This window comes from Peromyscus maniculatus, chromosome 7 (assembly GCF_049852395.1).
Source record: "Peromyscus maniculatus bairdii isolate BWxNUB_F1_BW_parent chromosome 7, HU_Pman_BW_mat_3.1, whole genome shotgun sequence".
NCBI lineage: Eukaryota > Metazoa > Chordata > Mammalia > Rodentia > Cricetidae > Peromyscus > Peromyscus maniculatus.
This window is the reverse complement of record NC_134858.1, coordinates 75,652,086-75,672,788: the sequence shown is the minus strand read 5'-3', so window position 1 is coordinate 75,672,788 and position 20,703 is coordinate 75,652,086. Positions and strand designations below refer to the sequence as shown.

At 40.5% G+C, this 20,703-nt stretch overlaps 1 protein-coding gene across 2 annotated transcripts in view; it reads left to right on the top strand.

Moving 5' to 3' along the window:
* The first annotated feature begins 65 nt into the window (after positions 1–65).
* The window catches only part of Fbxo9 (F-box protein 9), a 32,702-nt gene continuing 12,064 nt past the window's right edge, over positions 66–20,703 (top strand). Inside the window, exons 1-7 of one of the 2 annotated variants that reach the window (XM_076575437.1) lie at positions 66–122; positions 5,595–5,678; positions 7,893–8,051; positions 9,584–9,641; positions 11,811–11,910; positions 14,709–14,839; positions 18,851–18,965. In XM_076575437.1, coding sequence (XP_076431552.1) covers positions 117–122; positions 5,595–5,678; positions 7,893–8,051; positions 9,584–9,641; positions 11,811–11,910; positions 14,709–14,839; positions 18,851–18,965 — 653 coding nt within the window. In that variant the 5' untranslated portion in view covers positions 66–116. Of the gene's footprint in view, positions 123–428; positions 841–5,594; positions 5,679–7,892; positions 8,052–9,583; positions 9,642–11,810; positions 11,911–14,708; positions 14,840–18,850; positions 18,966–20,703 lie in introns of those variants that run through there. The other variant, XM_015992549.3, reaches the window with a different exon arrangement.

The window sequence follows — 20,703 nt, the reverse complement described above, 5'->3', positions numbered from 1 at the left end:
CCCCTGCAGGAGTCGGGTTTCAGGCCTAGGCGAAGCACGTTCTTTCCCCCGTTGTATTGTGGGATCTGTAGTTCGACGTGCCTTGCGTTGGCTGTTACCACTCTCCGGCCGCACACATGAGCGTATGTTTTCCTCGGTCCAGAGTCTGTGGGGTGCAATGACTGTTGGGTTATTACTCTTCCCATTCCGACAGGGCACCCAGTGCCCAGGGCGCCTAACCTACTGTTCCCTAGCGTCCAGTTATGAGGATCGACTCGGGGGGCTCTACTCCACACTCAGGTCCAAACATTTTGAGCTAACGTCTGCTTCCTCCTGCCTGGGTGGCCTCAGAACCAGACAAGCGGGTTGAACGAGGCCGGGCAGCCTGGCCACGCGGAGGGCTGCACACAGTAGGGCCACCATCACCCTTGCCCGCGCCGGGCTGCTGCGAGCCAAGCAGGCGGCGGCGGCGGCCGTGCGCATGCGCGGCGCGGCGGCGCAGTTTCCGCAGCCGAGCAGGCAGCCCCGCCGCTGCGTCCAGCTCGCTTGCTGTTGGGCCGACGCCGCTCCGGTCCTCGCTCGGTGCTCGGCCTCCGCGGGCGACCGGCGACCCCTCCGCAGCTCGAGTCCCCGGCCGCCGCCGCAGCGCGCCTGCCCCGGGCCCCCTGTCCCGCGAAGATGGCTGCCGTACGCCGGGCCCGCAGTTACTGCCGCTGCCTGGTGCGCTTCTCCGACCGAGAACTCTGCTAAGCCCCGCTGCAGCAGACGGGCAGGAGTAGACACCGGGCAGCCGCCAGCCCTCCTCCGGGAGCCGGGCGCGGGGAGCCCCTCGACGAAGCCGGCCGGCCGGCCGCCAGCATGGTAACCGCGGGAGGTGGAGGGGGGGGGGGCAGCGCGAGCGGGCAGCGAGGGCCGGGCCGTCGGGACGGGGAGGATAAGGCCGGCTCCGGCGGCTCCAGGCTGTGCGCGCAGGGAGTGGGGTCTGAGGCGAGCGCTCCTGGTCTCTGCACGAGGGAGGTGGCCCTGGCCAGCGGAGACACTTGTTGATTGCTCCTCTTCTGGCAGCCGGGCCCACAGACGCTCTCTGCGTCTTCGGGAGCCCCGAGTTCCGGACGCACGCCCCCCGTGACTTCAGTGCCCGGGTGTGATGATAGTGGCCGACAGTCCTGGCAGACTTGGAGGGCTCCCTCCGGGTCTAATTTCGTGGTAGCCGCGGCCTAAGCCACTTCTCTGTGTGCAGGTGGAGAGACTGCGCTAAGCCCCATCATGTGTGACAGACAGCTCAGGTCTCAACGGGACTGTTGCATGGAATATCCCGTCTCTGCAGTGACCAAGAAACTCATCTCCGGCTAGGGCTGAATGAATTGAGAATGAAAGATACCAGACTGACTAGAACACTCAAGTGGTTGTCGGTCCTGAAGTGAATTGGCCGAAACGATTTATTTTGTGCAGCTAACCTGGCGCACAGAAAACGCACTAATTGATTATTCTTCTAAACTTTGAAAAGTAGTTCTCTGACCAAGATTAAGCCCTTAACCTTCGTATTTAATTAATACCATCTGTGAGGAAACTTACTCAAATATACAATGATGCTTGAGTAATTTTCAATTATGAAAAAAGTGAAAATTTCTTAAACGCCTATTTATTTCAAGTGGCACTGAAATTGACCAAATGTAGTAAAATCCCAGATCATACTATCAAAAATCAGGTTAACAGTGGATTCTGTTATAATACAGAAACTCAGGGAAAAGCCTGTCTTATTACAGGTTTCCTATTTTCTTATCTTTGAGATAGGCATTCTGTATTCAACTTTTTTTTTTTTTTTTGAGCCTGTTACTAGTGTGGCATGGTGTGGATTTTGGTACAGTACCAGATCTTCAGTGTTACCAAACCTATACAGTGTGATCTATGATAAACTTTTAATCATGGAATGTCATATCTGAAAAGATGACCCAGAAATAACCAATTTTCTTTATAGATCTCTCTCTTCTTAAATTAAATTGTTTTTAAATTTGTGTGTGTGAATGAGTATGAGTGTATGTGTGCTGAATAGTTTTACGTCAACTTGACACAGGCTAGAGTTACCTGAGAGCAGGGAGCCCCAATTGAGAAAATGCTTTCATAAGATCCCCTGTTGTGGGTGGTGCCATCTCTTGGCTGGTGGTCCTGGGTTCTATAAGAAAGCAGACTGAGCAAGCCCTGAGGAATAAGCCAGTAAGCAGCACCCCTCTTCAGCCTCTGTATCAGCTCCTGCCTCTTGCCCTGTTTGAATACCTGTCCTGATTTTCTTCGATGATAAACAGTGGAAGTGTAAGCCAAATAAACCATTTCCTCTGCAAGTTGCTTTTGGTCATGGCATTTCATCATAGCAATAGTAACCCTATCTGAGACAGGATGTCATGTATGTGCAGGTGCCCACAGAGGCCAGAAGAGGGTTCCAATCCCTTGGAGATGCTGTGTGCTGCTTGGACATGGGTGTTGGTAACCAAACTCAGGTCCCCTGGAAGAATATCAAGTCTTCAACTGCTGAGCCATCTCTCCAGCTCCACAGAAAGGAAGAGATCATAGTGTGGTTGCGTATATCTTATGTCTCACACTTCCATTCTTCCTAGCATTCAGGCGTCCCAGGGAGGAAAACCACTGGGACCACTGTACAGCCTAGGCTGTATAGAATGAGGCCTTGCTTCAAGGAACAAAAGCTCACTAGGCTGGTGTTTTACCAAGCATCATGGAATGTGTTTGATCCTAAAGGTAGCAAAGGTGACCAAGATGTGTTCTCTGCCTTCAGTATACTCATTCCACTGAAGGAAACAAATCATTTCAATACAGAATTAAGGTAACAAAAAGAGAATTGGGAAAAGCTGCCAAGATGAACCTTCACCTGAATCTTGAAGATAAGTCGGAGCGTCTAAGTGAGGGAAATGGTAGTCCAGGTCCAGAGAGCAAGCAGCACCCTGGTGTGAGCAGGAAAAGCTCTTCAGATCAAGTTAGCTTAGTCTGACTGCCAGGCAATAGCTAGAAGGCTGTCCTACTAAAAGGATATTCTGCTGGACTCGGGTCCTCTCTTATTAGCTATGCTTAGGGTTTGCAGTGAAAAATCGACTCTTAAAAAAGAGAAATATGCTTCTCTGTGGGATCCATGCATTTCAGAGTCCCTGATGTATTTCCTAGGAGATCAGCTTCTTATTACAACAGAATACCTGTGATCATTTATAAAGAATTCATTTATAAAGGTTCTAGAGGATCAATTCTGGGATCCAAGTGGTTCCATTGCTTCGAGCTTCTGATGAAGCAGCACATCCTGGCAGGAACACGTAAATGAGGAAACTGTCCACCTCATGAGCCAGGACACAGAAAAGAAAGAGGTCCCACAGTCTGTTTCAAGGATTTGCCCCCTATGACTCAAGCACTAGGCCAGATCCTACAGGTTCTTTCAATGTCCAGGAGTGCCAACCTAAGGACCATGCCTTTTACACATGGACCTTTTGGGGGACAGCTGTCCAAGCCCTTTTATCCAAACCCAAGGTCCAGACTTAGAACAAATGCTTCTTTCGTTTATGTCTTCACTGATGTAACCTTTACAGAGCACCAAGCATTTCACGCTGTACCGGCTAGTCAAGTGTTACTGGCCCCTGCTTTGAGTCTGGTTGCTTGAGATAAGGTGTGAGCAGAGCTTGTTTATGTTATACTGTTTGTGGTGCAAATGTGTCTGGTTGCTCTGTTCAAAGATCTATGGTAATAAAACCTTTTCTCTCCTGGAAATAACTTACAGTTAAAATGTGCTGTCTTTGGAACTACATGGAATTGCTTTTTTTTTTTTTTTTTGGCTTTTCTTCCTTTTCGGGGGTGGCATGTGTGTATGAAACTGTGCATACTCCCCTCTGCATGTGTGTGTGGATACTAGAGACAACAACATTGGTTTTGGTATTATCCCTAGCTAACCTTCAGTGTCCTTTCCCACATTACCACATTTCTGTGTAGGGCTGCTCACGTTGAGTGTTGAGCAAGTTCCCCTTGCTGATAAGTTATTAGCTAACAGACTGGACTGAGGCAATACTTCATTTTCCTGGGAAGTAGGATTCATTTTAGTCATTTAATTTACTGAAACTAAAAGGATACAGTGGAAATAGTAAACAGAAACATTTATTAGGCCCAAAGCTACATACTAGAATCCAGTCCACCTTTATTCTACTTGCAGCCACTCCAATGTGAAAGATTGAGTTTCTAATAGAGATAAAATAGAAGAGGTTGCTTTGGTTGGGATACAGCTCAGTGGCTCAGTGGTAGAGTACTTGTTTACCATGTGCAAGGCTCTGGACTCAGTTCCTCAGCACTAAAAAAAGAGACGGGCTTCCCCGCCTGCCTGCCTGCCTGCCTGCCTGCCTGCCTGCCTTCCCTCCCTCCCTCCCTCCCTCCCTCCCTCCCTCCCTCCCTCCCTTCCTCCCTTCCTTTTAAAGACAAGGTCTCACTGTATACTCTTTCACTGGCCTTTAACTCAGTATGTCACCAGGCTGACCTTGAACTCAAGGAGACTGCCTGCCTCTTTCTCCTGAGTCTGGAGATTAAAGGCATGTGATACCATGCCTGGCTGAGATACCATGCCCTCTGAAGTTCGATACCCTGAATGTATGTCAGTCACCCTGTGGGTCCTGGGAACGGAACCTGGGTCATCTGGAAGTGCAGAATGCTCTTAACTGCTGAGCCATCTCCAACTCCAAATCTGAAGCCTAGTGGAGTTGATTTTACAGTATTACAAGAGTTGAAGTACAAATTTTCTTTCATTGGTATCATTTAAACTTACCAAAGTAGATCATCTAGAGAGAAGCAATTGTATTTCGTTGGCACGAAACATCACAGCCTCTATAACGTGCTGAGCTTTGTGAACACAGAATTGTTTTGGAAAGTTTTTGCTTTTAGTTATGCTGAAATAATTGTATTTGGAACACTGGTGATAGGACTTATGACTGCATTTCAGGACACTTGGGTTCCTGCTGGAAAACGCATTACTTGTGGGGTGGTCTTCAGAGAGCGGTGCCAACTTACCAGACTTGATTCTATTTCCTCTCCTAGATCCAGGCACAATTTATAGAAAATAAGAGGCCAAAGAAACATTTACTGATAGCAAATTCTAGATTCAAAATGACTTGTTTGTTTGTTTGTTTGTTTCAAGACAGGGTTTCTCTGTGTAGCCCTGGCAGTCCTGGAACTCACTATGTAGACCAGCTGGCCTCGAATTCACAGAGATCCTTTCTGTCTGCCTCTGCCTCCTGAGTGCTGGGATTAAAGGTGTGCACCACCACCACTGCCCAGCTCAAAAGGACTTTTGGATGAGTGGAATTGATATTACACTTTTGGGAACAAAATTTTAAGATTCATGGTGATACTAACACTCCTGTGGCTTAGAGTAGAGAATATGCTTTTCAGACTGATTTTCCTTTGGAAATAAATAGCAGGGTCCTAAGTGCATTGTACAGCCTTGATATTCAAAGTGGGTTCCACAAACTCAAAGGTGTGGTACTAGTTAACAGTTGTTAACAATTAGTGAACAGTTGAGTAGATCACAAAGGGAAACTCGTGTTTGCGTTTCTGACATTGTTCTGGTTTGTTCTCCTCAGGCAGAAGCGGAGGAAGATTGTCATTCTGATGCTGTCAGAGTGGGTGATGATGAAAAGGAGAGTCCTGCTGAGAGAGACCTGCAGGTGTGTGTCTTCAGTTCTGTTGACTGCTGGTCCGGGTGGGGAGCGTTTGTCAGCTCTTTGCATGGAATTTAGCTGGACTTTCCTATTCTCTGTTTGTTTGCTTTTTGTATGTAGCCTTGGCTATCCTGGAACTTTCTCTATAGACCAGGATGACTTCTAACTCAGAGATCTGCCTCTGCCCCCAAGTGCTGGGATTGATTAAAGGCATGAACTACCAGTGTCTGCCTGGCTTGGACTTTCATATTTTTTATAGCATACTTAAACCATACCTTTGCTGTAAACATAGATATCAATAACCACAGCTTTGGAGTTCAATATGTAATTTACAATTTTTTTTATTACTTTTATTTATTTGTGTGTGCATGTGTGTGCCCATGTGGAGGTCAGAGGATAATTTGTGGGAGTCATTTCTTTCCTTCCACCACATGGGTCTCAGGGATAGAACTCGCGTCATTAGGCTTCTTGGGTCCTTAGGCTTAGCAGCAAGTGCTTTTACCCACTGAACTATTGCTTTGCTCCCCAGAATGTAGGTTTAAAGTGTTCAAAATAATACATGAGCATGCCTCAAAACTCATAACCTTAAATAACAAGATTGATCACTTAAGAGTTTAAAGTCTGTGCATAACAAAAGGCATGGTAAAGTTGAAAGAAATCACTAGAACAACTGTTTGCCTTGTGGACAAAGGTTTAGAATCCTCAGTGTATAGATTATGTGCATAAATCAGAGGAACAAAAGACAGGAAAGGTGAATGGGACAGTTAATGGAAAAATATGAATGGCTGTTAAATATTTGAAGACATAATAAGCCTCATTAATAATTTAACTGGTTTATGGAATAATGTCCAATTCTGTCTGGACTGTGAAAACACTTACACATTCCACTTGAGATTATAAACGGCCATTATTTTTCTGGAGGGTACACAAGCAATGTGTATCAAAATTAAAAGTATGCATTCCCTTTTGATGCAACAATTCTCCAGGAGATTAAATCTAAGGAAATAATAGGGAAAATGAGTAAATATGATGGTTCAAAGATTCCTGTCATAGCATTACAACATATATGGTAAAGTTTCACATGACCTAAATATCCATTACTTGTTCTAAGGAATGGTGCTACCATAATCTGAAATACACTATAGCCATTTACAAGGATGAGATAAATCTTTTGTATTAAACTCAAAATTACTGTAATTAAACTAATTATTGAACTTCTAGGTATTATAATACTTGTTTATTTGGTACATTTCATTTAGTAAATAATGAATGCAGCTAAAGATTCTGCAGGTCAGGTATAACTGTAACATGTTAGAAGAGTGTGGGAACCAGAGCCCTGTACAGAACATTTTTAGAACATTTGTAAGTCACCTTTTCAAAAAGTTAGCCAGAAATAATAGACACGATTCTGGTAGAAGTGGCTCTCTTCTGGAGGAGAAGTTTATTGGTTTGAGCTCTCAGGGGGAAAGCAGAATAGAGATTGCTCTTCAGGGCACCTAAGAGTCAGAACCTTGCGAGGGAGGCTGGGCGAGGGAGACAGAAGAGGAGGAAGCCCGGCTGTAGTGCAGTCTTAGTGGACTGCCTGAGCTGGTCCTGTGGGCTTCTGAGGATAGATTGCCCTCACCAGGAGCCAGGTCATTACGTGGGAAGCCCAAAGGCAGTGTGACCCTGCTGAGGCAGTACCCAGCTGGGATGATAACTTGGCTGTTTTCAGAAGTTGGAGTAACAATTTCTTCCTTAAAGGGCTTGACTTTTTCTGTGTTTTATATTTAAATGATCTGTGTTTAGAAGGATTTCCTTTTTGGAGTAGAGAATGTTTACTAAAAGAGAAGGACTTTGGGCTGACATAGAAGTTTTTAGGAGCTTTGTAATATCTACTAGCTGTGCATTATTCACAATTGTTCAGCACCATGTAAATTCAGCCCCTAATTCAGGGCTTATATTTTCAATTCTGACTACAATTTAATCCTCCAGTATTTTTAGGCTTTTTATTGTATAGACAGACTTACTTTCAACTAATATTTATTCCTTAAAGTTTAATGCAGAAAATGATTTTTTTTTAAGTACGTTTATCAGGTATTTCGTTAAGAAGAGAGTGACTGTTTTCTGGCCTTAGAATTACAAGAATGTACATTGAAGTAGATTCTGGGCATATTGCTAAGTCACTCCAGAGATGCACTACCTGCTCTTGATGGGTCCTCAAATATCCTTTTGTTACAGGCACAGCTCCAGATGTTCAGAGCTCAGTGGATGTTTGAACTTGCCCCAGGTGTGGGTTCCAGTAATCTAGACACTCGGCCTTGCAGGTCAGGAAGAGGCTCCATACTGAAAGCAGCTGCAGACACCAAAGGAAGGCAGGAGCTGGCAAAGGAAGAAAAGTTAAGTGCTGAAATGCTCTAACAAATTCACTCTCTTTTGCAGCACATAGAGATTTTTCACTGGCATGATTCATCATTAGTCAACTCTGTTGATAGAGATGTGTTTGTGAAGGAAAATAATGTTTTTCTGATGTGGAAAATTTTTTAACCAGTATTCCTGCTTACCTATTCTTTACAACTTCTAACTGTCTGGGGTGGTGTTATTACTATGGGCTTGGTTGTGATGTAATGATATGTCCCCAGTAGCCTTGGGCGTTTGAGTGCGTGGTCCCTAGTGACACTGTTTGGGGAGATGTTGGAGACAGCATGTCACTGGAGGGGGCTTTGAGAGTTTCAAGACTCAGCCATTCAAGTTTGCTTCATGCTTGGCGTTATATGTGAGCCCTCAGCTTCCTGTTCTTGCAGCATGCCTTCACTCCATCCCCCATCCCCACCCCCTACCCCCGTGGACCTCAAACCTCTGGAACCATGAGCCCAAATAAAGCTTTTCTTTTCTAAGCTGCCTTGGTCATGGCATTTTATCACAGTAACTAATACAGCCTTTTTTCTGTCACCTACCATTTGCGTGTAATGTTTGTGTTAATTTATTGCCTCTTAAGAGTCACCTAGTCTCTTAAAAAATGGATGTCTGGAATTTACAACAGAAGCCCAAAAAGGCAGAAGTGGAAATTTCTAAATACTCTTGCCTTTTCAAAGGATCTTTGGTTGGTTGGGTTTTTTGTGTTTGTCTTGAGACAGGTTCTCATTCTATAGTCCAGGTGGCCTGGAACTCACTGTGTAGGCCCGAGTGGCCTAGAACTTCCCGTGATCCCCCTGCCTCAGCTGCCTATGCCTTAGCTCGTCTCACTTGGCGCTGGGCTCCTGGCTCTTTGGGAGCTGTAATTGGGTGTTTTGTTATATTTTAAACTGAACATGTTGTCATGTTATGTCAGTCATCTCCGTATCTGGACAGTTTGTAGCTGTTCACACTGGATATACTCTGCATGCTAGCTGCTTGCCTGACCCTGTCGCTGTCCTCTTACATGGGGGCTGTCATCTTCATGTCACCGCATCCTAGCAGGGTGCCCCTCAGAGCAGGAGTCTTTACGAGGCAGTATGTTAGCCTTTCTTTTTATGATTCATAGTTTTTTGTGTCGTTCACGTAGAAGAGCCACCTATGACCCCAAGATATTTTTCGTTTCCCTGAAGTTTTTTTTCAATAGTTTTGTATTTTGCTTTTGAGTTCATAATCCATTTTGAGTTATTTTTATGTAAGCTGTGAGGCTTAGGCCAAATCCATTGTTTTGCTTTGGATATATAGTTTTTACAGCATCGTTTGAAAATGCTGTCTTTCTACTATAAATGTACTTTCTATTTACTTATTTATTTTTGTATAGGGATTCATGAAACCCAGTTTGACCTCACATAAGGATGATCCTGCTGCCTCTGCCTCTCAAGTGCTGGGATTGAGGTCTTGTGCCACCATACCAGTTTGTCTACTTACCATACAGATTTTCAAAAAAAAATTTTTTTTTTCACCTTTTTATTTCACAGGCTCGAGAACTCTTCCTGAAGGCAGTAGAAGAAGAACAAAACGGAGCTCTCTATGAAGGTAAAACCCTACTTATGAATTGTAGCTCATTAGTGATCCGCGTTTTCTTGTGATGGAATTTATTGAGTATAGAACATTCTCCTCCTTCTACTTGAAATTATATTTTAAGTTAAAAACAAAAATTAGACTAGGTACAGCAGTCATTCCTGTGGCTGGAAGATCCTTGAAGGTTTGAGGCCAACCTGGTCTACATGAAGAGTTCCAGGCCAGCCAGAGTTACATAGTAAAGACCCCTTTTCATAAAAATAATTAGTTAAAATAAATGAATTATATATAATTTGTTTCCAAAATACATTGCAGGGCAATATTATCATATTTGTAGGATGAGTAAAATAAATTTTCTATATTTAGTTTTGTATTAGTTATTCATTAATAAAATAAAAATCATATTGTGTTCTTTTCATGTGTGAAAATATTTTGGATTCATGAAATACAAAGGATGAAATCAAAGAACACGTAGTTGGTCTTTCTAAGCTTAACTTTACATTTTACCAAAGGCAGGTGCTACAGCTTTTGTCTCTACAAACCCTACAGAAATGCATTAGTAAAATGGAGAGGTAGCTCAGTGGTGGAATCCTCACCTGCTGTGTGTAATGCATGACCTAGGTTCTATCTCCAGCAAGGAGCAGGGTAGATAATGTACACATAAGCAGAGTGATCCTTTCCATATTAAGTTTTTTTTGGTGGTAATGATAGTAATTGGGGCATGAAAAAAATGTTTGAGATTAAGTTCTTTGAAAACACATGGAAAATAACATCATTTGAAGTTACTGTATTTATTTGGAAATTTTTTCTACTGATATTTTTATCCATATTTTGAGTATCTAACTGGTCAAGTCCCTTATGTAGTCTGCATTAGTTTGTGAGGCTTCACCCTGTACTTAACATATAGTACTAGACTCAGAGTGTGGAAACATTACAGAATATAGCAAATTGAATGAACTTCATCCCAAAGGAAAAGAGCTAATCAGCTTCTTGGGTTCCAGATTCCCGTGGGGAGAGAGGGGGAATGCCACATCTCTATAAACTGCTTACCCACAGGAGTTATGAAAAGCAGGATTTAAGCCGGGCATAGTAGTGCATACTGTAATCCCAGTGCTTGGAGGGCTGAGGCAGGAGGGTTGCCACAAGTTTGAGGCCAATATCAGCTATATACTGAGTATACAGGGCCAACCAGGGAAACAAGACCCTGTCTCAAAGGAAAAAAAAATAAAACAACAAAAATAATGAGTTTTATTAGTGTAGAGAGATGCTCAGCGGTGCTCACAACTTCTGTAACTCCAGCACCAGGGGATCTAACACCCTCTTCTGTCCTCTTGGGCACCTACACATATATAGAAATAAAAAATAAAATGGGGGAAAGCCCAGGAGGCCTCAACCCTACACAAAGCTACAGGAAACTAAGGTATTCTGAGAATAAAAGAAAAGTCATCCCCAGATTGGAGTACACCAACACCAAGTGTCAACCCTGAAAACATACACACAGGTAACATACAGCCTGAGCAGGTTATATGTAGGAATATATATGTATCTACATGCACATATCTCTATGTATGTTAACAATTAATTAAAAGAAAGAGGCCATGAATTTGAAACAGAACAAGGAGGGGTATATGTGAGGTTTGGAGGAAGGAAAGGAAAGAAAAGGGAAGGAGGAAATGTTATATGTATAAGCTCTAAAAAGTAGAAATAAAATATTTCAAATAAAAGTAATATTTAAAGTTTATTTAGCTGAGTAAGGGCACACTGGGGTAAAGGAAATTGGATTGGAAGGATGAATTGCAAATCTCTTGATTATATCCAGCATTTCATTTTCTTCAACTTTGTGACACAGGAAAAGTTCATCCAGAAGTAATGATTCTGAGCTGTAACAATTGCATTAACAAATGGAGTCCCATAAAGAAACACCCACATAGAATCATGTCTAATGAGTCAGAGAGGATGGGAAAAACATGGGAAGGATAAGAAGATAGTCCCCCAACCTGTTAACCTTGAGAGGATTGGAACCTGAGCAGCATAGTTTCGAGATATGTTTGTTCAGTGTGCTACTGTTGCATGTTTGAAGTATTCAGCTGTTCATAAAGATGTGTGCCAACCACAGGTAAGGGCAATCAGAGTAACTGACAGAAATGTGTGGCCATACCTAATTCAGCTTATCTCTTCTTTTAGCCATCAAGTTCTACCGTAGGGCTATGCAACTTGTACCTGATATTGAGTTCAAGATTACTTATACCCGGTCTCCAGATGGTGATGGCATTGGAAACAGCTAGTGCGTATATAATTTGACAGATAGTAATGCATAAAGTTTATAAGTTAAGCACTTTTTGCCATTCTAACTCTGAACCTGCTAAGAAGGTGATGCTTATTCTGTTACTGTTGTGTTTAGTGTGTCCATGTTTATAAGTAGACTTATTTAATTAGAGAAATTTTAAGATTACATCTACATTTTAAGTAGATGTAACAAACATAATGTGATGAAAGTTTTTAAAATTAAATTGATGATTATTGAAAAGAATGAATTAAAGAATATATTTCAACCTTCAGAAATCTGTTTGAAGTGGAAAGTACTAAATGTGGTTAGGCTAGTTGATAAATATATTAATTAATGCTTGAAGGTGGTGGTAGGTGTATAGAACTTCATTATATAAGCCTCTGTGTTTTAATCTTTTTGACATTTCAAAAAAAGGCATCTCATTAGGAAAATGCTGAACTATAGTGTTCTCATTCTCTTAATGTGTATAGATGAGTATTATCAAACCTGTCAAATAGCATTGCCTAAAAGCATAGGTGCAAGGTATAAGCATTGAGAGAAATGATGTTTCATTGTACCTGACAGCACTTCCATCAGTTAGGAAGAAGCATTGATGGTTTAAATGGAAAAAAGATTAAGAGTATATTTCAAAGCAATGCTTTTTTGCAAGACAGTTACAAAATTGTTTTGACCTAACTTCCCTCCAAAGCCCAACTTGGTGGCATTAAAAGCAGAGTTGTTTGTGCCCAGGAGGAAATGTCAGGTTCAAATGGGCGTTACAAGCCTAGGAATATAGCTCAGTTAGTAGTGCTTCCCCACAAAACATAGAGTTTTGTTTTGTTTTGTTTTTTGGCTTTTTGTAACAGGGTTTTACCGTGTAGCCCTGGCTGCCCTGGAACTCACTTGGGAGACCAGGCTGACCTCGAACTCACAGAGATCCACTTGTCTTTGCCTCCTCAGTGCTGGGATTAAAGGTTTGTGTCACCACCACCTGGCCCATCACATAGAGTTTTGCTAAGGAATTATCCGCTACTTTATTATTTGTTCTGTCTTGAAATAATACAATTACATTTTTCAGTATGTATGCTTATTGCCAATGTTTCTAATTATTTGAAGTTAGCATACAAAGTGATGTGCTTCATCTTGGGGTGTGTTCGTGTGGTGTAATTCAGCTTTGTTCTTTCTCCTTCTTTCTTGCTGGTCCTCTTCCTACTCCCAGAACCAGTGTTTCTTAACACAGAAAAATCAACATTTAAGAGTTGGATAAATCATATTATAAACATCCAATGAAGTCAGTATTAATTGCCTGTTTAAATTTTTCAGCTCATAATACTCTTCACCAAATTAGAGTTAACAGTGTGAAGTAGTTCATACTCAAACGAATCATTTGGGCTTTTCTAAATCATCTTTGAGTTTGGATGGAGTTATGTAGACATGGATCTTAGTCAGTTTTATAACTATGTGCTAGGTGCTTTAAGAAAAAAATGCAGCCTGGTCCTGGTGGTGGTACACACACCTTTAAACCCAGCACTTGCGGGGCAAAGACAGGCGGATCTGAGTTTAAGGCCAGCCTGGTTTACAGAGCGAGTTCCTGGACAGCCAGGATGGTTACACAGAGAAACTCTTGTCTCAAAAAAGAGAAACAAACAAACAAAAACACTTAAAAAAAAAAAAGAAAGAAAGAAAGAAAGAAAGAAAGAAAGAAAGAAAGAAAGAAAGAAAGAAAGAAAGAAAGAAAGAAAAAAATGTGTTTGTTTATAGAAACCCAGATGTTATGGGCACTGTATAAGGATTCAGTCAAATTTGTATTGCCAGATTCATGGAGTTTGTGTTACCAGATCTGTGAAGTTCTAAGGATTCTGTTTTGGGAAAATTCCACCCCCGTTGAAGTTTTTTGTTTTTGTTTTGTTTTGTTTGATTTGATTTTTTGACACGGGGTTTCACGCCTGTGTTGAAGTTTTATTAGATGGGCCCTTGAGTTTATCTAGAGCCAACCATATCTGCTTTCTGTATCGTGAAATGCCCTTCCTGTTTTCCTAACTCCATCCTCCTGCAAGCCTTTCTGTAACTCTGATCATCTTTAAGGTTAACTTCCTCAAAATGGAAAACTAAAACAACCTTGCAGCTATACATCTGTAAATGTTGGTAGATGATTTGTAGATCGTAAGACTTGTTCAGATTTGATATTTCACTCTTTAGGGTAGTATGACAGATTAAGATAATTTCTTTAGAAAACTTAGCAACTCAAATGGCATCTGCATTTTATTTTTCATACAGTCAGAAGGGATTTTGGATCACTAAGTAGGGGCTGGAGATGTGGCTCAGTGGTTAAGAGCACTGACTGTTCTTTTAGATGGCCTGGGTTCAATTTCCATCATCCACATGGCAGCTCACAACTGTAACACCAGTTCCAGGGGATCCAATCCCTTTTCTGACCTCTGGGGGCTCTGCATGGTGCACAGACATACAGACAAATACCCCCACACAAAAAAATTCACTAAAGAACTTATGCAAAATTTTCAAATTGTTTAATTTTTTTCACTAACTCATAAAATCTCTACCATTAAACTAATTAAATCTCAGTGCCTGAACCTAAAAAATTCTAACTCTTTGGATAATTACCAGAACATTTTTGTTTGAACAACTGGTATGGTGCTCTGTAACAAGGCAGGACACACATTAGCACATCTAGTAAGAAAGTTTGTTTTTTAGGTGAGTTTCTAAAGACGTTTAGAAGGTGCTGTGAACAAACAGGTTTTAACCTGTGTGCTCTTACGGCTTGAGGCATTCAGTGACTCACATCCTCTTTGTTTCAGCATTGAAGATAATGAGGATGACAGCAAGGTGGCAGATCTCTTGTCGTACTTCCAGCAGCAGCTCACATTTCAGGAGTCTGTGCTCAAACTGTGTCAGCCTGAGCTTGAAACCAGTCAGACTCACATATCAGGTGGGTGGCTTTTTAGTTGTTTTCACTCAGAAACACTTGAACTTTGGTGTAAAGTCAGATAATTAGTGCCCTAGTTCCAGATGTGATAGGCGATCTAATTATAATAGAAATAGCTATAGATGTAAATCTGTGCTGTTCAGAATCTGAAAGAACAGAACTGGTGATGCAGGAACTTGGGATGACATGCTTTTTTCATTGAAGCCCTTTGGAAACTGGAGGAACATGGTGTCAATAAGCACATCAGGCAGAGTGTACAGTGGTCATGATAAGGCAAAGTTTTCAGAAGTTACATTTTCATATAACTGTTTAAAAATTTCTTAAATGAAAATAGCTTTAGTGTTAACTGTAGGCAGAGTTTTTCTGCTGATCAGCTCTGTCCCACCAGCTGCTCCCAAATAACCACACAGAGACTTAATATTAATTATAAATGCTCAGCCAGTAGCTTAGGCTTGTTTTTAGCTAGCTTTTACAACTTAAATTAACCCATTTCTATTAATCTGTGTGCTGCCCTGAGGCTCGTTTACCTCATCTATGAACTTCCTATTCTGTTAGCTCTCATGTCGCCTCAGATTCCTCCCTTCTTCCCAGCATTGTATCTGCTCCAAAAATCCTGCCTAGCTACTAGTTGTTTAGTTTTTTTATTAAACCAATCACAGTGACATATATTCACATAGTGTAAAGGAATATTCCACTGTTCTTTTTATTTTGTCTAAATAAAAAAGAAATGTTTTGATTTTAACATACTAAAATTATGTAATATAACAAAAACAGTTATCAAGTAAGAATTACAGTTACAATATCCACTCAATTTATATTTGGCAAATTTAGAGAAAATATTCTATTATTTATCTTGTCTTTGTGAGTCTAGAGTTTCATATCTAACTTACCTTTTATCATAACTAAGGAAAACTTTAAGTCTAATTATTTAGTCTTTAACACCATCAAAGACCCCAGAAGAGTGTAATGTTACCTAATGACAGGGACATCTGGCTGCCTGGACAGTCACCCAGAGTTCTTTTGTAACATTGGGGCATCCATCTTTGACCTATAGCCCTACTATATCTGACAAATTTTTCTGAGAAGCAGGGAATTTTGAAGGACTGTCTTACCTTGTATTGCAAAGTTTGATAGTCACTTTATTTCACATCATGCGGGTCCAGTTTGGACAGTAAACTGTCAGCAATTGAGGCAAAGGCAGGTTTTTTTTTTTTTGCCCAAATGGCAAGCTTTTTCCATAAAGAAAGCAAACTCTATACTTCTTTTGAAGTAAATTGGTTCTGTCAGGAGCAGATGTATCTCACTATCATGAAAAGCCTTAGGTTATTAAACATATTAAATGTCATATTCTGTAGGTCTTTGAAGTGTTTGAAGATCACCTATCTAAATATATCTGTTTAACCTTGAAAACTTACTAACATGACTACAAGTTTGCTTATTAAAGATGACTAAGTAATAATCTGCATTTCTTAATTATACATTACATTTTTAAATGAGCTGCATAAACACAATGCCCCAAACAAGAGTAGAAACATACGTGCACTATAACAAAATTAACTTTAAATTTGTATCAATAACCAAAATCCATACCAATGTAAAATATTTTGAGATTAATAGTTGTTTTTTGGATTAAAGTAGATTCAAGAATCTTCCCTTTTCTATGTCACATCCCCCTTTTTCATTTAGAAAGAGATCTTAGAATTTAACTCTTTTGTTTAGTTTTTTTCCCCCTAACTATAACCAGTAACAACTTATAACCAACCCCCCGCCCCAAACAATTGCAAATATCCATAGCCCATGTTTTGGGAATGTGGGTGTTGTTTTTGTGGACTGCTCCCTGTTGTCTGGGGCACTGGCATCTTTGGGGGAACCTTAAGAAAATCAGGATAATTGTTAAGTTTTGGCTGAAGTAGTTAGTGAGGCTGAACTGTCTTAGCCAGCAGCCTTGAAGCTGTTTTGGATGCAGAACTCTGAGGAAACTGTAACAAAGGCATTTTGAGGTGCTGGATCACCTGGTTCATTTGTTTTTATTGGTGTTTGGTTTCCTTGCTTTGAAAATACATAAACTTTTAAAGGTAACATACATGTCTGTATTAATTATAGACTTTGTGTTGTACACAAGTTAGCCAAAGATGATTTTTTTTGTTTGTTTTATGTTTGAGCAGGTAAAATATGTTACATGTTTTGTAGTTTTTCTAGGTTTATTTTTTTATGTCTGTAGCCAGAATTTTCAGGGTGTCTTTCCTGATCAAACCTGATCCATATCAACCTGGAATGAATCCACAGCCTCTCATTTCCTATGGAAATAAAAGCATAAACTCTCCCCTAAAGCAACACACCTTTTGATTTCCATTTTGAAGTCAAGATATTTTTAAAATATCTAGGTTGGTTTAATCTAGCAGATTTTATAATACAATGTCTCTTAGCAGCTATCACTCCTTTATCAACAGTCAAAAAATTCAAAGACAACACAGTAACACGTACGATCCAGACTCTCTGTGTATTTCCCATCTATATTTGGTGCATATATAAGTGTGTGTGTGTGTATATATATATATATATATATTATCTTTACTCCTTTTTTAAGGACTTTATTATTTTAAACTTTTTTTTAAATTCTATGACTGTATATATCCTTTTTCCTTTCTCTCTCAAGCTTATGTATATTTTTAAACACACTGTAACCCATTTAGAAGTTTCTTTTCTCTGGATCTGTCTTTACTGTGTATCTGTAATCTTTTTTGTCTGCTTGAGCAAAACTTAAACCACTGTGTAACTTAGCTCATGGCGTGTTGGTGACTGGCTTTTCCCGCCTCAGGTCCCTGAGAGCTTAGCCTCATGGTGGAGGTACAGGAGAACCACTTTTACCGCCTCAACTCTGGAAAGTTTTTAGGTCCACACTGCCACCAAGTAGCGTGCTGCCTGCTGCTCATGAGCCCCATTTAAGTGATCAGTAGCAGGGCCTTTAGAAGAGCCGCTCTTGTGTTTGCTGCTACCAAGGAGCCAGGAAGCCCCCTCTTAAAGGAGCCACGCCTTTGTTTGTTGCTAGCACTGAGCCTTTCCAAGAGAAGGTGGTTACCAGGAAGCCATGTTGGACTCCATTTTTGTGTTTAGACCCCCCCCCCCTTTTTTTTTTTAAAGATTTACTTATTTATTATGTATACAGTGTTCTGCTTGCCAGAAGAGGGCACCAGATTACATTACAGATGGTTGTGAGCCACCATGTTGTTGTTGGGAATTGAAGGACCTTTGGAAGAGCAGCCAGTGCTCTTAACCACTGAACCATTTCTCCAGCCCTAGAAGCTTTTTTTTTTTAAGCTTTCTTGGGTTTTATGTGGATCTACATTGCCTGATGGTAGGCACCATTTGTAGGTGGAGTTTTTCATTAGGACCGCCAATCAGCTCTATCCCACAAGCTGCCCTCAGATAACCACACAGAAACTCAATATTAATTATAAATGCTCGGCCAATACCTTAGGCTTGTTTTTTAGCTAGCTCTTATAACTTAAATTAACCTATTTCTATTAATCTATGTGCTGCCCCAAGGCTCATTTACCTCATCTATGTACATGCCATCCTGCTCGCTCTGCATCTCATGGCATCTCCTCAAACTCCATCCTTCTTCCCAGCATTCTCTCTGCCCCGAAAAATCCTGCCTAGCTACTGGCCATTTAGCTTTTTTGTTAAACCAATCAGAGGATATATGTTCACATAGGGTAAAGGAATATTCTACAGTTAACTATATGAATCATTTTTTTACATCTATTTTAATATATCTCAGTGATAAAATAATTTTACAGGGGAAAATGGTACTTTAGGTAGCACCAAATCTATGCTGAAAAATAAAGAAGCCCGTATATTGGTGTAGGAGCCATTGTTTACTGCTGGGTAGTTAAAGTATGCTCAGCCAGTGTCTGAGCAGCATGAGGCTGTGATGTACCGGTTTCTCAGAATGCATAAATGTGCTAAGACCGACCGTAAGGGAAATCACTGAAGGATGATTTTCTGTTGCAGTCCTGCCTATGGAGGTCCTGATGTACATCTTCCGATGGGTGGTATCAAGTGACTTGGACCTCAGATCGTTAGAGCAGTTGTCACTGGTGTGCAGAGGATTCTATATCTGTGCCAGGTACTTATTTTTAGAAATGACTCAGACAGTGAAGAAAAAGATGATGGCCTTTTGTCAGTTTTGACCAAAAAAAAAAAAAAAAAAAAAAAAAAGGAAAGAAAAGGACAAAGAAAACGCTTGATGTTCTGAGTAAAAGCTTAAACAGAGACTTTGCAAAGCTGTACTTAATGTGATTTTTCTCAAATAACAGCATTTAAAGGTTAGAGTGTGCTGGATTCCAAGTATAACACTGTGAAACAGATAGTCACATTGACTCCTTCCACAGTTCCCATGACAGTTCAGTTGATATGGAAGTAAATACATTCACAGTGCTTGATAGTAACACTAAACCCATTAGATGTTAATGATTTAAATTGAGCTTTCCTGGAATTTTGTTTTGACCCCTTAAATAAGCAGTTGTATACTTTAAAAATGTTATAGCATAAAGAATAATCATAGCCATTTGCATCTGATCCTCCATAGATTTCTATATAAAAATGTGTGCCTAGTCCTTAGCATCTAGAATTTTTTTTATAACTTTAGTCCTTAAAATTCAAATGTATTATTTTAAAATAGCCTAATTCCATTTAGAATCTAATATTTTGCATAAACTATTTGAATTATTCAAAGCCTAGGTTTGTAATAATTCTGTGTGTTAGTCTGTTTCATAAATAACCACTGAAGCTGGTGGACTGCTGCCAACCCTGTGAAATTGGTGAACCTATCAGTATTACTCCATTAATTATAGATGGAAACACATGGCATTTTGGTAAATAAAGCAAAATTTCTGGAATGGAACCTATATCATCATAAAATGAGTAATTGTTAAAAGAAGAAAATCTAGGGCTGGAGAAATGGCCCAGTGGTTAAGAACACTACAGCTCTTCAAAGGACCCAGATATTTGTATTTCTTTTGAGAACTCTGTTTAGTCTCTTACCCAAATTTTTAATTGGTTAGTTGTTTTCTTGATGTCTAGTCTTTTGAGTTGTTTGTGTATTCTAGATACTAATCCTCTTGTCAGATGTATAGCTGGTAAGATTTTCCCATTCTGTAAAGGCCTCTACTCACATGATGCTGGCCTCCTTGTCAGATGTGTGTGTAGCTGGTGAAGATTTTCCCATTTTCTGGGAGTCTCTTTACTCATGTGATGGTGCCCTTTGTTGTACAGAAGCTTTTTAGTTTCATTAAGGAATTATCAATTGTTGCTCTTTAAAAAAAAATTTGTAAAGATTTATTTATGTTTTATTTTATGTGCATTGGTGTTTTGCCTGCATTCATGTCTGTGTAAGGTTATTGGATCCCCAGGAACTGGAGTTATAGACAGTTGTGAGCTGCCATGTGGGTGCTGAGAATTGAGTGTGGATCCTCAGGAAAAGCAGCCAGTGCTCTTAACCACTGAGCCATCTCTCCAGACATTAACAATTGTTGGTCTTATTGCTTGTATTGTCCCAGTCATGTTCAGAAAGTCCTTCCTGTGTTACTAGTTGAAGTGTGTTCTGTACTTTCTCCTCAGTCAGATCTTACCTGAGTGAGGTTCTTGGTCCATTTGGAGTTGAGTTTTGTGTAGGGTCAGAGATAAGACTGTAGCTTCTTCGTTCTTCTACATGTAGCCATCCAGTTTGACTGGCACCACTTGTTGAAGATGCTGCCTTTTATCTACTGGGATTTAAAAATATTTTGAGCTGTATCAATATAAAAATGTCTATTTTTAATACAGCTTTTATTTAATTTGTTGCATTTATATGGTGTACATGTGTA